General features: G+C 49.3%; 1 protein-coding gene and 1 pseudogene across 1 annotated transcript in view; one reads left to right on the top strand and one right to left on the bottom strand.

Annotated features, from left to right (window-relative positions):
- Nucleotides 1-577: 577 nt before the first annotated feature.
- The window catches only part of CREBBP (CREB binding lysine acetyltransferase), a 160,734-nt gene continuing 146,686 nt past the window's right edge, over nucleotides 578-14,625 (top strand). The window contains exon 1 of the mRNA XM_077762759.1: nucleotides 578-639. Within this exon, the coding sequence (XP_077618885.1) occupies nucleotides 578-639 (62 nt within the window). The remainder of the gene's footprint in view (nucleotides 640-14,625) is intronic.
- Nucleotides 8,196-8,398, bottom strand: LOC144230490 (U2 spliceosomal RNA; annotated as a pseudogene).

A 14,625-nucleotide genomic window follows, 5' to 3' on the forward strand; every position in this document is an offset into this window, starting at 1 on the left:
GATCACTCCCAGCTATGCAATTAAGGGCAGACTCACGCTCTCTCTGCAGTACAGGACCAAACACTCCGACTTCTAGGTCAGCCAGTCTTGCCCTTGAATAAGCTTCTGGGCTCTGGGCGATCTGTTTGTAAAATGGAGGTAATAATAATAGCATTCACTTCCCACAACTGTTGAGAGGATTGGACAAGAGAGTGTGCAGAAGGCACCCGCCTCATAAGTAAGTGCCTGGCACATGGTCAGTGCTCCATGGGCCTCAGCTGCGTTCATCGTGACCATTCAGAGTGTGGCCCCATTTCGAGCACTTGGTGTCCCCGTGTTGGCCATAGGTACATTTTTACAGGCTGGCCTTCTCTCCATCTGCTGTGGCCAATCAAGGGATGCTGTGGCCTCCTCAGTACTGGCTCCCAGTTTGCACACTGCGAGTTACACTCCTGAGCAGGCTTCGATTGGAGGCGGCAGGACAGGAGCCTCCGTGAGTCAGGAGACAGTGGGCCCACCCATGCCCAGAGAGTGCAGATGAGGCCTGCTCTGTCTACGTCTCAATGGCTGGCCACATGTGTTTGCCCTGGGATGGCGCATGCGTGCCATGGAGCATCTCACCGTCTCGGCGCATGAAGTCCCACTGTTGCCCGTGGAAGCGTACGCAGGTCATGGTTTGCCCGTGGGCTAGGTTCATGTGTTAAGAATAGTAGAGGCAGGACAAATGCACCCCAGGTTTGTGGCCACACGTGCTGGAACACGTGGCCGGGGTGGAGAGAGGTGGCAGGAGGAACGGAAGAACCTAAGGGAAGAAGAGCCGCCAGGGAGAAGAGTGTGCCCCAGGGCACAGGACTCCTGCATCCTTGTCCTGGCCCAGCCTCCTGCACAGAATCNTCAGCTCTGCTCCCCGATCCCTGCAACAAGCCTCACACCCGCCTGCTCCTCTGCTCCTTGCTGCTGAGCGCTGACATGGGCCCGTCAGGCGGGCCGTGCCCCTGGGCCTGGATGCATGAACGCGCAAAACCACGTGTGCGGCGTTTTAAGGGCTTCTGTGTGTCCTGAGTCATGTGCCCCAAGCGTGACTGCACCCCTTATTTAGAACCCGCGGTAGACAGGACTCCTCGGCTTGAGCTGGGGCCGAGCCTCAGGCGTGTCATCACACTTCCGTATGTAACTCAGAGTGAGTTAAACTGTAAACACACAGTGAGGTGATGATCACGGCATCCCTCATGGGTTCTTGGCCTCACCTGGGCGCCCTGCATCCTAGGGCCGCCTATCCCATGACATGGAGACTCCCATGGAGTCCTCCTGGGCCACTGAATGGCCAGTGTCCCCCCCATGAGGGAAAGCGTTCTCAGGTGGAGCTGTCACTGCGGGCTGGGCACCATGCTGATTGCTCCCAGGACCTCCATTCAGTGACGCTCCTCTGAGGCTCCCCATGCCTAACACCACCCAGCTTCGGAGGGGCTGCCCAGCCCGGCCTGAACCCAGAGCTCAGCTTCCTGCTGCTGCGCCCCCAACCCCGACACTGTCCCCTCATCTGGGCCCCAAGACACCATGACAACCCAAGGAGGGATGGCGAGCGTGGCTTCAGCCAACACACCAGGAGCTGCAAGTCCCAGAAGTCCCAGACTGAATTCAACCCCCACCCCCCATGGTCCCTCCAGTTCCCCGAAACCCGCGATGTCACCAGGAGCTCCTCACATGCTCACACCTCCAGAAACAAGGGTTTTCTGGCGAGCCCTCCAGTCCACACACCAGATCACACCTCACTCTCTGAAATCGTCTTGTGTTCTCTCTGAAGGGGCTTGTCCCCCTCTGATGCTGCCTCTTGAGATCCCATATTTCGCCTCCCGTGGCTATTGACCCTGGGCCACATCCTTTGGCTTCCTGGAAGGAACGGGGTCAGGGGGCGTCTGGAATCATCTCCCATCTCAGCTCCATATTGCCCTCTGAGCATCTTAGGGCTCCCTGGGCCAGAGCAGAAGGGCCAGAATCCAAATGAGGACTTGCCCAAAGTAGGTCCCAGTTGGGAAATCAAGGTGCAGATGGACAAAAAAGAACATCACTGGATGTGCCTTATAATTTCTCTAAGCAGCACATCCCCCACTCTATGGAAAGTAGAACCTGGTGTGTCCCTCCGGACCCTGAGGCCGGCCTGGACCCCACCAAAGCCTCTTCAGCTTTGATCCTGGCAGCTCCTCTAGAAAAATGGTTATTCTTCCTTTATTTTCAGTGGCAGTTTCAAAAGATGTCCAAGCAGCCACACCGGCTCCCTCTCCTCTGACCACTGGTGGCCCCCCCTCTCAGCTGTGCTAGAGTGGTGTGACAGGTGGGAAATGTTTCCCCGCCGCTGCAGCTCTGGGGGTGCTGGCAGGGGATGGGCCTGTCTCTCCCGCACTCTGTGTTGCTCACAGCACCCCCTCTGTGGGCAGGGGCCAATGCGGTGTTCACCGTGTCTCCCCTTCTGAGGGGCCCCTGGAGGCCGAAACACATGTGACAGAGACTCCTGCCCTCCCAGGAGCTCACACGTTGCTCTTATTGTCGCCATAGAAATGGAAGCCTGCACTGTTGGAGTACGTTCAGTTGTGACCCCCAAAATATACGTCCACTTGGAATCTAAGAATGTGACCGTATCTCAAGTGAGGTTCTCTGCAGACATCTTTAAATTAAGGATCTCAGGATGCGGTCCTCCTGGATTATCTGGGCGAGTCCTAAATCCAACGACGTGTGTTCTTGTAAGAGAGGAGAGGGATGGCTGAGACACACAAGGAGAGGCCAGGTGAAGACATGGCTGAGGCCAGGATTAGGGTGACCTGGATGCAGGCCAAGGAACATCTGGATCCTCCAGGAGCTGGAGGAGGTGGGGAAGCCTCTGGAGGCTGCAGGGCCCCACATCCCCTGTTTCAGGCTCTGGCCTCCAGACTGTGAGAGTAAATATGTTGTTTTAAGCCGCCGGGTTTGTGGTCATTTGGCGGGGCCGCTCCAGGAAACTCACACAAGTGCTATGTCGAAGTCTGGGCTGCCGGGAAGCAGCCTCTGAGATGGAGGTGAGCATGTGGGAGACTGGTTGGGAGGCCCTTGTATGGACAGTAAGGGAAGAAGTCAGGCTGCAATGTCAGGGTGGCCTCTCGGGGTGGAGTTGGGTGGGTGGCTGAGCCTCCTACCCTCGAAGCTATCATCTTGGAGTCAGGCTTCCAGGAAGAGGCCATGACCTTCGATGAGGCTAATCTTCTCAGTGAGGGGCAATCCCCAGAGCATTCCCAGCAGCTGGGGTACACATCCTTCAGTCCTGAAGGGGATGAGGGTGGGGAGACTCATCAAAGCATTCTTACAGCCCTGATTACTTTAGGCCGACAATGGGCAGGGGGCTCCCTCACTTCAGGGGAAGAGGGCTGCCTCACCCTGATCCAAGCGTAACCTAGACCCCAGCATTCACCTTGACCCTGTCTCAGTGTGTGAGACAGACTTGACAGTCAGCATGAGGCTCAGGGGGTCACCTGCATGGTTCTCACTGGGTTATAGTCACAGGGACTTACCAGGGCCCACCGCACAAATTCCTGGTCTCTACAGCCAATCCTTCCTCATGGTTGACCATGGAAATGCTTGGTCGACATGGCAACGATGTTGCTGACTACATGCGTTTGCCCGATACACAGCATGTATCTCAGCAAGGATTATGCATGGCATGAAGGATGCATCAAGAGAATCTTGTTGCAAAAGACCAAGCTCTACTTCCCTGAGGCTCAGTTTCTGTCGTGTGTGGTACAGTCATCTGCTCTCAACGTCAGATGAGGAACAGCGCTGTCCTCTGGGCTTCTGCCGATGGCTCCACGGGCCCTCTGGAGCTCCAGGGGTGGCTGAACAGAGCTCAGCCCCATCCTGGCATCTTTAATCGCCCCACTGGAGGCCTCCCCATACGTGAGTCTCAGTAGGGGTCTGGAGACTCCTGTGGCCCCTCCTTAATGCTGCTGACATTCTTCGATACATTTTAACCCTTGACTGACGATGGTTTCTTTGGTCATTGAGTTTTTCTCATGATTTTTAAAAACCTTCATTTTCTAAAATTATGCAACATGAATATGTTTGTTGCTAGTCTTTCCCCCTCTATTTTTTGACCCAGGCACAGAAGAGTAAGTGACTCATGCTCCTTGGCTCATGGTTCCTTCTCAGCACTGCTCTGTGTGAAGTCTCTCTTTAATTGTGTAAAGACATAGCTGGTGTGCAGCCTGTGGGCAGAGAGCAGTACTGTCCACCTCAGAAGATATGGTTTCCACTTTCCCCACAGCAGAAACCCGCATGTGGGCAGCAGCCAAGATGGCAACACTGGCCCAGCGTGCCGCCATGACAGTGAGCTCCTGGGACAGAGGCCAAACCTAGGGGCCTGGTGCCGGGAATCAGAAATTCCCAGGCCACCTGCCCTATCCAGAGGCTCTGATGTGATCAATTCTCTGGCTTCTTGGAGAAGATTCTTCTGGGATTCTCTAGCCCATGGAAAAGGCAGAAGCAAGGAGACAGAATGCCGAGCCTCGCCTTTAGGGTCTCTGTCGCCAGTAAAACCCCAGATCTGGCAAAGGAAAGTGGGTGATTACTCATATCGTATGCTCTCTCTCATGCCAATAAGAAGTGGGCTGTAGAAGGCATGCAGCCTCCAGAAGGGAAATTCTCCGCAATACCTAACTCAGATATTTCCATAACAGACATCACAACCAGGGGTCTGAGAGAACAAAGGCTGTGTTCAATCCTCACGCAGAGCAGAATGGAGATGGTGGGGCCAGACTGGTTGGCCAGGGGCTTGCACTATGGTCAGGGCAAGAGCTTCTTTGCTGTTCTGGGTGTCAGAATGTACATGCCTTGGACTGGCGACCACTCTTTCCCAGTCTCCCTTCTCCAGGTAAGAATTATTTGGGGTTATTTACAGAGTTATTTACGGATCTCTTCCTAGAATAACCTATTCCTTTGTGTGCTGGAGCTGGTCAGATTCATCATTCAGCATCAGAACCTGCACCCAGATCTAACCGAAAGGACAGCACATCTCCTAGAGATTACAGCCTCTTACCAGGTAAAACTTTGAGTCACCTCCCCTGGGGGAAAGAGTGAACACATTTTATGTATATAGGCAAATGTATCTTTTTAGGAAAGAGCTAGCATAAGACGAGAGGGTGGCTGTGGCTGTCGGGCATCCAGGAAGGGCTACACGAGAACCGTGCTACCAATTTAGGCCTTCTCGCTCCTCTGATCCCTGATTCCTGATTTCCCCTCCCCCACTCTCAGTGTAGATGAGGCTGAGAAAACGAATCTGGATGAAGCCCATCTGGGCACCAAGTCTCCTGACAGGAGCGGCAGGTTCAGGAAGGACAGGAAGCCCTCTTGCTGGGGCTCCTGGGAGAGAACCTCCAGACCCTCGTGTTGGAGCCGCCGCCACTGTCCTGCCACCACATGAGACCTGAGACCACAGGGGGCACAGGAGAACCAGGCCGAGAGGCAGAGAGAAGCCACGTTTTGACTGTGTGATTTGAAATCTTGAAGCCTGAGGTGTCTGAAGCCAAATCTTCTCGTGGGTTCAGACCTGGCTCCATCACCTGTGGGGCCCCGAGTTCCAAACACAGGAGCAAAGTGCCGTTGAAGGTACTAAAATAGAAAGCTTTTTTCTCTCTTCTGTGGCCTCTGTCCACTTGCTACTTAATGACATTCTAAGTCAAGAGAAATTAAAATTGTAAATTATTCGTCTGAATTTTGCTGCCCACCTTTACATGTGCAGTGACAGTTTTAAATTGAAATATGGGAGCATTTAGCTTATATACACGGAATCATCGAGTTCCACAATTTGTATTGCGCAGCACGGCACACGCGTGTGTGTTCTGTTCTTACCAGAACAGCAGAAATGTGCACAGAGTTAATTCCACTGTCTCGATTTCACTTCTTGATCGGAGCACACTCTACTGACACTCCACCTTCAGCTTACAGCCGTGTGAGAAAGGACTGGAAGCAAGAGCACCACGTGGCACTGTCTGTTTCCTTCCACGTCGGGTTGCCAGTGTCACTGGCTGACAGAGGCAGCGGTGTGCACGCAGGTGAGAAAAGTAGGGACAGGGTTCCTTGGTTGTTCTGTTTCTTTGAGCACTATTGCCGCCTTCTGTGTTCGCAGCAACTTCTGGTTCTCTTGGGGGCGTTAGAACCCACCAGTTACTTAGTCATAGATGTAAAATGCTTACCTTCTGCTGACTCTGAGTCTTGCTGAAGTCCTGGACGTCGTGGGTCCCCAGAATTCTGTGCTCACGGGGCATCTCCACCCTTTATGTGCACGAGTGTCGAGGAATGGCAGATGCATTGACACGCCTCCTCTGCCCTCATGCACGCTCTGTTGCCCCACTGGACTTCACTTACAAAACACAAGTTCAAAGACACTGGGGTGCCTTTGTGGCTCAGTTGGTTAAGCATCTGACTTCACCTCAGGTCATGATCTCGTGGTTCCTAAGTTCGAGCCCCGTGTTGGGCTCTGTGCTGACAGCTCAGAGCCTGGAGCCTGCTTCGGATTCTGTGTCTCCCTCTCTCTCTGCCCCTTCCCTGCACAGGCCCTGTCTCTGTTTCTGTCTCTCTCTCAAAAATAAGTAAACATTAAAAAAAAACTCAAGGACGTTATTAAGAATGGCAAGACAGTGAAAGCAGACCATTACCCCAAGCCCGGGGCCCTTCTGAGAGCAGGTCACAGGCCTCGGAAGGCATATTTTCTAGCCTATGTGAGACCTTCACTTCCCTTTGGTTAAGGCAGCTTGGATGAGCTTTCTTTTGTTTGCACCTAAAAGAATCCTAATGGAAAAGGTTTTCCCAAAAGGGAAAGGGGCCTGCCGAGCACCGGAGGGGCCCCCTGGCTCTCCCCATAAGGTTTGCCTCAGAGAGGTGCAGATGCCACCCTGAACCTTCAAGAAAGAGCAAGAACATGTTGGGCACATGAGGAGGAGGGCAGGCATTGCAGCAGACGCAACTAGAAGGGGAAACGCACGGTTTGGGGGACGCGTCAGATGGGGGGCTGTGGGCAGCTGGGTCAGGATTGACACTGAGCTTACACCCAGGGGATGATGCTCGAGAATGTCAGGAGATGAGTGGACAGGGCCTTGTGTTCTGTGCTTAAGGTTTTAGATCTTGTCCTGAAGGCAATTCGAAGAGCCAGGAAATGTTTTTTTTTTTTTTTTTTTTTTTTTTCNTTTTTTTTTTTGCCAGAAAGCTTTGTAAACCCCAATTTCTATTTAGTTATTTTTAGTTTGTAGGATCTTTCTGGAAGTGGTGCATGGGGTGGGCTGGAGTGGATCAGATGAGGGGGCAGACAAGTGCAGAGACCGCTGTGAGTGTGTGCGTTGGAGCTGAGGGCTGGGGGTGAGCCTGGTCAGTGCAGGGTGCTCTGCAGCCCCCTCACCCACGCTCTTCTGTCTCAGCATCAGAGAAAGTGTCTCATTGTGAAGACTGGCAGAAAATGCTGGCTGGGAAAATGAATTAAGGAGATGTTGGGTATGGGAAAACCTTTTCCATTAGGATTCTTTTAGGTGCAAACAAAAGGAAGCTCATCCAAGCTGTCTTAACCAAAGGGAAGTGAAGGGCTCACATAGGCTAGAAAATATGCCTTCCGAGGCCTGTGACCTGCTCTCAGAAGGGCCCCGGGCTTGGGATAATGGTCTGCTTTCACTGTCTTGCCATTCTTAATAACGTCTTTGAGTCTTTTTAGATATTTATTTACTTTGAGAGAGAGAGAAGGAGAGAGGGAGAGAGAGACAGAGCTTGTGCGGGAGAGGGGCAGAGAGAGACAAACACAGAATCTGAGCAGTCTCCAGGCTCTGAGCTGTCAGCATAGAGCCTGATGTGGGGCTCAAAGAGAGAAGCCAGGGCCACTGCCCTGCCACTGGCTTGAACACTTGGGCAGACGCACTGAGCGGAGCAATACAGAGGCAGACTTGGGGGCAGGGAGTGTGGCCAGGCAGGACAGGTTGAGCTGGAGGTGCTGTGGGCCAGCCAGGTGCAAGCGAGTGGCTGTGCAGGCGCAGGCCTCAGAGAAAGGTGAGCGTCCAGGGGTCCCCTGCGTGTAAGCCAGCATGAAGCCACAGGTGGAGAGAGTGCCTGAGGATAAAGGAGAGGCAAGCGCGTTCAGAGGTCTGGGTGTGTCTGTTGTCTAAAGCACTCCCTATATATATATGTATGTATTTATATTTTTATTTTATATAAAGCGGGGATGCACCATTGCTACTGCAATCCCAGGTTGATGCGTGGAGGAGACGGACGGAGCAAGCTCCTATTCCATCTCTCTGCTCCAAAAATCCATTTAACATATTCTCCTGGGACAGAGGGTGTATCAAGTATTAAACTGATAATACAACTGATATTCTTCTCAGTACAACACTTGACCTTACCCAAAAGGCTGAGAAGCAATTTAAAGAGTTCCCCCTTAAAATTTTTATTTTTATCAAAGATATACATAAAGAGCCAAGGAATTTTACAAGACTCATTACAAAAAAAAAAAAAATCCTCCCTTGCCCAGACACGTCCCTTTTAACCGTTTTAGCCAATTGTCCCCCATTAATTGCATCCCTGTCTGTAAAGAACGTGTGCACACTCCTCATTCTTAGCTTTTAGAGAAGATGAGCATCCCACTCTCCCTCCAACATGCTTGCTCTGTCCTTAGCCTCCAAAAACAGGTGGGTTTTAGTTAGATCGCTGCTCTGGTTTCACATTATATGACTATGTTGCGCTATTCTGACCTCTAAGCCACACGGACACCTCGGTTCCCTTTTCTTTCCCCAGTCATTTTGTCTTCTGGGAAGATGTAAATTGTCTAGTGTTTTGGCTCAGTTTTCTTTGATGGTATCCAGAATCCAATGCAAACTCTCTCCCAGGTAGGAAAGATATCTCTCAGTATGTTCAAACCATTTTTTTTTAAGTTTATTTATTTATTTTGAGAGAGAGAAAGAGTACTGATGGGGGAGAGGCAGAGAGAGAGGAAGAGAGAGAATCGCAAGCAGGCTCCATGCCATCAGCACAGAGCCCAATGTGGGTCTCGATCCCACAAACCGTGAGATCATGACCTGAGCTGAAACCAGGAGTCAAATGCCTCACTGACCGAGCCACCAAGGCTCCCCCAAACACATTTTTAAAGTGAATTTCATGCTGAAGCCATCTCCCTGTCCCCCATCTGTGCCGGTGGCCAGGCTGCCCCCTGAGGGGCCTGCTGCCACTCTCCTGTGGGTGAGATTGGATGCTGAGAGTGACCACGGTGAGCCTGGCCCTTGTGCAGTCCCCTCCCAAGCGGGTAGAAGCCATGGCTGTAATGAGATGTCACTCCGGTGACTATGTTGTCACACATCAGAGGGACGTTGGCAGATGTGAATAAGGCTTCTAATCAGGTGACCTTAAAATAGGGAGATTTTGCAGGCCCCGCATCTAATCACACTGACCTCATCCATGCAGAGTGTTTTGCTTTAGCTGGTGGTGGAGAGGAAATTGGATGGACTCTGAGCGAAAGGCTTCAGTGTGCTGGACTGTGAGATCATAATATACTAAGAAATATGTGTTTGGTCTTCCTCCCCAGGTCCTGGCCCAGAGCTCCTAAGACCTCATCGTTTCCTGGGTGACAGGTGATAGGAGAATCTGTTGTTACTCTTCACGAGGCCTTTCAACCACACCCGACTTTCTGCTAATTCACTGACTCTAGGTGAGCTTCAAGGTAATTCAGGGTGGGGTTGGTCACCCAGGGAAATCAACCAGGTGATTTGAGGGTTGGAACCTCAGGCCCCCATTCCATGACCTCCAGGGAGGGGGCGAGGCTCACGGATGGGGATGGAATAAGTCTCCAGTGGCCTCCATAAGAACCTCAACAACTTTCCAAGCCGGTGAAAGCATCCCTGTGCTGGGAGGGTGGCGCACCCCAGACTCCATGGGGACAGAAGCTCCCGTGCTCAGGGCCCTTCCAGACCTCACTCTGCGTACCTCTTCATCTGGCTGTCCATTTGTGTCCTTTATGACAATCTAGCAGTAGTAAGCAGTGTTTCTCTGAGTTCAGTGACCCATTATGGCAAATTGTCTAACCCAAGGAGGGGGTTGTGGGAACCCCAATTTGTAGCCTAGTCAAATGGAAGTGTGAGTAACCAGGGGACCCAGTATCTGTGATTGGCATCAGAAGTAGGGGTAGCCTTGTAGGACTGAGTCCTTGCCCCGTGAATAGTGTCAGACTTGAGTTAAATTGGAGGATGCCTGTTGGTGTCCACAGAGAACTGGAGAATTGCTTGACTTGGAAAACACACTTGGTGTCAGAAGTATCACGAGTAGAGAGTCTCCCTTTGGGGCTGTTATCTGTTGCTGAGATGGAGGGCATCACGGGACCAGGACCCGAGAGCGATCTCTAGGAGCTGACCACAGCCAGCAAGACAGTGGGGATTTCAGTTGTGTGATCACAAGGAGCCAGATTCCACAGATAACCTGTGTGATCTTGGAAGTGCACCCTTCCCCAGACCCTGCAGGTAAGACTGCGCCTCAGTCAACACCTTGATTTCAACCTTGAAAGACCCCAGGCAGAGAACCCAGCCAAGTGCCCCACCAGCTTCTGACCTGTGGACATTGTTTCCGTTTGTGATAACCTGGTACACAGCAACAGAGAACGACCCCATCTGGGGGGCCTTCACTTCTCTCTGAAATGGGCCTCTCATTTTACTGGGTCCTCTGTCTCCCTCCTGGTATACGCTCTGATTTAAGTGTGGCACGTCCACCAGTAGCTTCCAAAGAGAGGTGCACAGGGAGCAAGTTTCATGTGCTTGGAATTGCCTTTATTCAATACTCACACTTAGTTGAAAACTTGGCTGGTTATAGACTTCTAGGTGAGAAGCCACTTCCCCCAGAATTTTGAAAGTATCGTTTTCTTGTCTTCTAGTTTCTAATATTACTGTGGAGAAGACTGCTGTCATTCTTATAATGCTGGCTCTTTGTATGAAACCTATTCCTTCTCTCTCTCCAAGTTTTTAGAATCTTCTCATTCTCCCAGTGGTCTGAAATTTCACAGTGATGTGCCTCGGGTGGGTATCTTTTCACCAATCAGGCAACTAAGTACCCGTGCCCTGACAATGACCAAGGTATATATCTGGAATTCCTTGCCCAAATAGCCTAAAGCCCACCTCCAGGACCCATGCAGGCATCTCTCCTACATTGGCCCTGAGGACAGACCACACCACTGTCGTTTGTGTCCCAACTCTTATGGAGGAGCCAAGAGACAGCTCTCTGTGGAAGACAGGGCTGGAGCTTGGAATGTCCATGTGCATGCACTTGAGGCTCCTCCTGCTGTGGGACAGATCCAGGGGTTAGAAGAGAAAGGAAATGGGTGAGGGATGTCAGCTCTCTCCACACCTCCACCTTCTGGAGCAGAATGCCAAAGAACCTGAGTATTCTGTGTCAGAGCCTGAACTTCTGGGTAGTTCTGCACGTATATTTGTTAAGGTAGGAGAACAGAACATATTTTACTTATTGGTTTGTTAGCTTCATTTACAACTTTAAAAATTTAGACATATGGCATATTGGCCTCCATATATACTCCTGCCCCAGACCCTGTAAGTGTTAGGAGTGGGCTTGGCACTAAGCAGTGGTGGGCATCCTCCCATCTGATAATTCATGTCTGTCCATTCTGGGAAATTTTCTTGAGTTACTTCTTGGATGATTTTCTCTCTGCCACTTTCTGTGTTCTTTCCTTCTGGAGCTCTGATTAGATGTATGTTAGACCTTCTCTGCAAGTTCTCTAATTTTCTTAGATTTTCTCTCGTCTTTTCCTTCCTTTCTTTCCTTATTTCCTTTCTTCCTCTTTTCTTCCTTCCTTTCTTTTTTTCTCTTCCTCCCTCCCTCCCTCCCTCCCTTTTTTCCTTCTTCAACCTTTCCATTTAAAATTGTTCATTTGTGTTCTTTGAATGTTCCTTTTTAAAATGCAACCTCTTGGGGCGCCTGGGTGGCTTAGTCGGTTAAGCGTCCGACTTTTGCTTAGGTCGTGATCTCGCGGTTCGCGGGTTCGGGCCCCACGGCGGGCTCTGTGCTGACTGCCAGCTCAGAGCCTGGAGCCTGTTTCAGTCTGTGACTCCCTCTCTCTCTGACCCTCCCCTGCTCACGCTGTCTCTCTCTCTCTCCCCTAGAAATAAATAAAAAAAAACTTAAAAAATTTTTAAAATAAAATAAAATGCAACCTCCTCTTTTTAGTTAGCATGCTATTTTTTCCTTCCCTCTGCATGGTCCTCCATATTACCTCTAAGTTATTTTCTTTGTTTGTCTGCTTTGCTTGCTTGGTTGTCTTGTGGCAGTGGTGCGGATTAAAAGATGATTGTCTCAAATGTCTGATTACCCTTAATCACCCACTGTGATTTGGGAATGAGCTGCTAAAAGGCACACTGGAAGCTCCGTGCGTGTGAGAGGACTTTTCACATCATTGTTACTGAACTGGCTGGAACTATGGCAAGCAGAACCCAGCTGTGAACATCTTTAGGTCTGTTGTTTTGGGCTGGTCAGATTGCCCAGAGAACACCTTTCTAAGCCCAACTGCCACCACCAGGGGATTTGAGTTGGGGGAGAAGGCTGGGTTTGTAACCTTTCATTAGTTTGTAACCTTTCACTCAGTCTCTCTGTTTTCAGCATCAGAGTTTTGACCTTCCTGGGTTTGGCATTCTCTCATCGAGAGACCCTCTTTTTGACCCTATCCAGCATCTGGCTTCTTTAACTTATGATGATCTTTGAGTTTTATTCATGTCATAGTGTGTATCAATAGGTTCATTCTCTTTTATTCATTTATTTATTTTAAAGCTTTTTTTTAAATTTTTTTAATGTTTTATTTATTTCTAGGAGAGAGAGAGAGAGACAGCGTGAGCAGGGAAGGGTCAGAGAGAGAGGGAGACACAGACTCCGAAACAGCCTCCAGGTCCTGAGCTGGCAGTCAGCACAGAGCCCGACGCGGGGCTCGAACCCACGAACCGTGAGATCATGACCTAAGCGAAAGTCGGACGCTTAACCGACTAAGCCACCCAGGCGCCCCTCATTCTCTTTTATTGCCGAACAGTATTCCATTGTATGGATACAACCCGTTTTGTCCAGATGATGGACCTTTAAGTAGTTTGCAGTTGGGGATTCTTATGAATAATGTTGCTCAGTGCAAGTCTGTGTGTAGATACATGTTTTCATTTCACTAGTATTCATATCCAGAACTTTTTCATCATCCCAAGCTGAAATTCTGTATCCATGAAACGATAATCCCCCTCCCCCTCCCCATAGCCTGGTAACCACTATTCTACTTTCTCTATCTATGAATTTGATCTTTTAGCTACCTCATTTAAGTAGAGTACCATGTCTGTCCTTTTGTGTCTGGCTTATCGCACTTAGCTTAATGTTCAAGGTCCACCCATGCTGTAGCGTGGGTCAGAATTTACTTCCTTTTAAAGACTTAATAATATCCCATTGTGTGTATATGCCACTTTTTTCTTGTCTATTCATCTGTCAGTTGACCCTTGGGTTGCTTCCACATTTTAGCTCTTGTAAATAATGCTGCTATGAACATGGGTGTACAAATATCTGTTTGAGTCTTGCTTTGGCTTCTTTTTGTGTATATACACAGAAGTGGAATGCTCAATCATATGGTAGTTCTATGTTGCATTTTTGGAAGAAACACCATACTGTTTTTCACAGTGGCTGCTCAATTTTACATTCTTACCAGCAAGATTGAACAAAATTTCCAACTTGTCCCATTCTCACCAGCATTTATTAGAGAGAGAGAGAGAGAGAAAGAATGTGTGTGTGTGTGTGTGTGCGTGTGCGTGCACGCGCGCTATCCTAAGGGGTGTGAAATGGTATCTCATTGTCGTTTTGATTTGCATTTGATAATTCCTAGTGATACTGAGCATAGTTTCATGTGTTTATTGTCTCTGCATCTTCTTTGGAGAAATGTCTATTCAGGTCCTTTGCCCATGTCTTAACTGAGTTGTTTTCTTGTTGTTGAGTTTCAGGATTTCTTTCTATGTTCTGGATGTTAATCACTTATGAGATAAATGATTTTCAAATATTTTGTCCCAATCTGTAGGTTGCCTTTCACATACATATACCTGGCTTTCATATTGATAATATGCGTAACAGTTATCAGTTTTGGTGAACTCCAATTTATCTTTTTTTTTCTTTTTGTTGATTGTACTTCTTTTTTTTATTATTAATTAATTATTTATTTATTTTAAGTAGGCTCCATGCCCAATGTGGGGCTTGAACTTATGACCCTGAGATCAAAAGTCCCATGCTCTACTGACTGAGCCAGCCAGGTTCCCCTTGTTGATTGTACTTCTGGTGTCAGGTCTAAGAGTATGTTTAACTTTTTATGAAATGGCCAAGCTGTTTTTCCAAAGTGGCTGCCTCATTGTATATTCCCACCAGCAAAGCGTGCATCCTGTTTCTCCACATTTCTTGCCAACAATTGTTATTATCTGGCTTTTGTTGTTGTTCTTTGTTTTTTACTGTAGCCATTCTAGTGAGTATGAATTATTATCTTTTTGTGGCTTTAATTTGCATTTCCATGATTAATGATTTTGAGTATCTTTTCATGTGCTCATTTGCTACTTTCGTATTTTCTTTAGTGAGATGTCTAATCAAATCTTTTTCCAT

Source organism: Crocuta crocuta, unplaced genomic scaffold (assembly GCF_008692635.1).
Source record: "Crocuta crocuta isolate KB4526 unplaced genomic scaffold, BGI_CrCroc_1.0 scaffold234, whole genome shotgun sequence".
NCBI classification, from domain to species: Eukaryota; Metazoa; Chordata; class Mammalia; order Carnivora; family Hyaenidae; genus Crocuta; species Crocuta crocuta.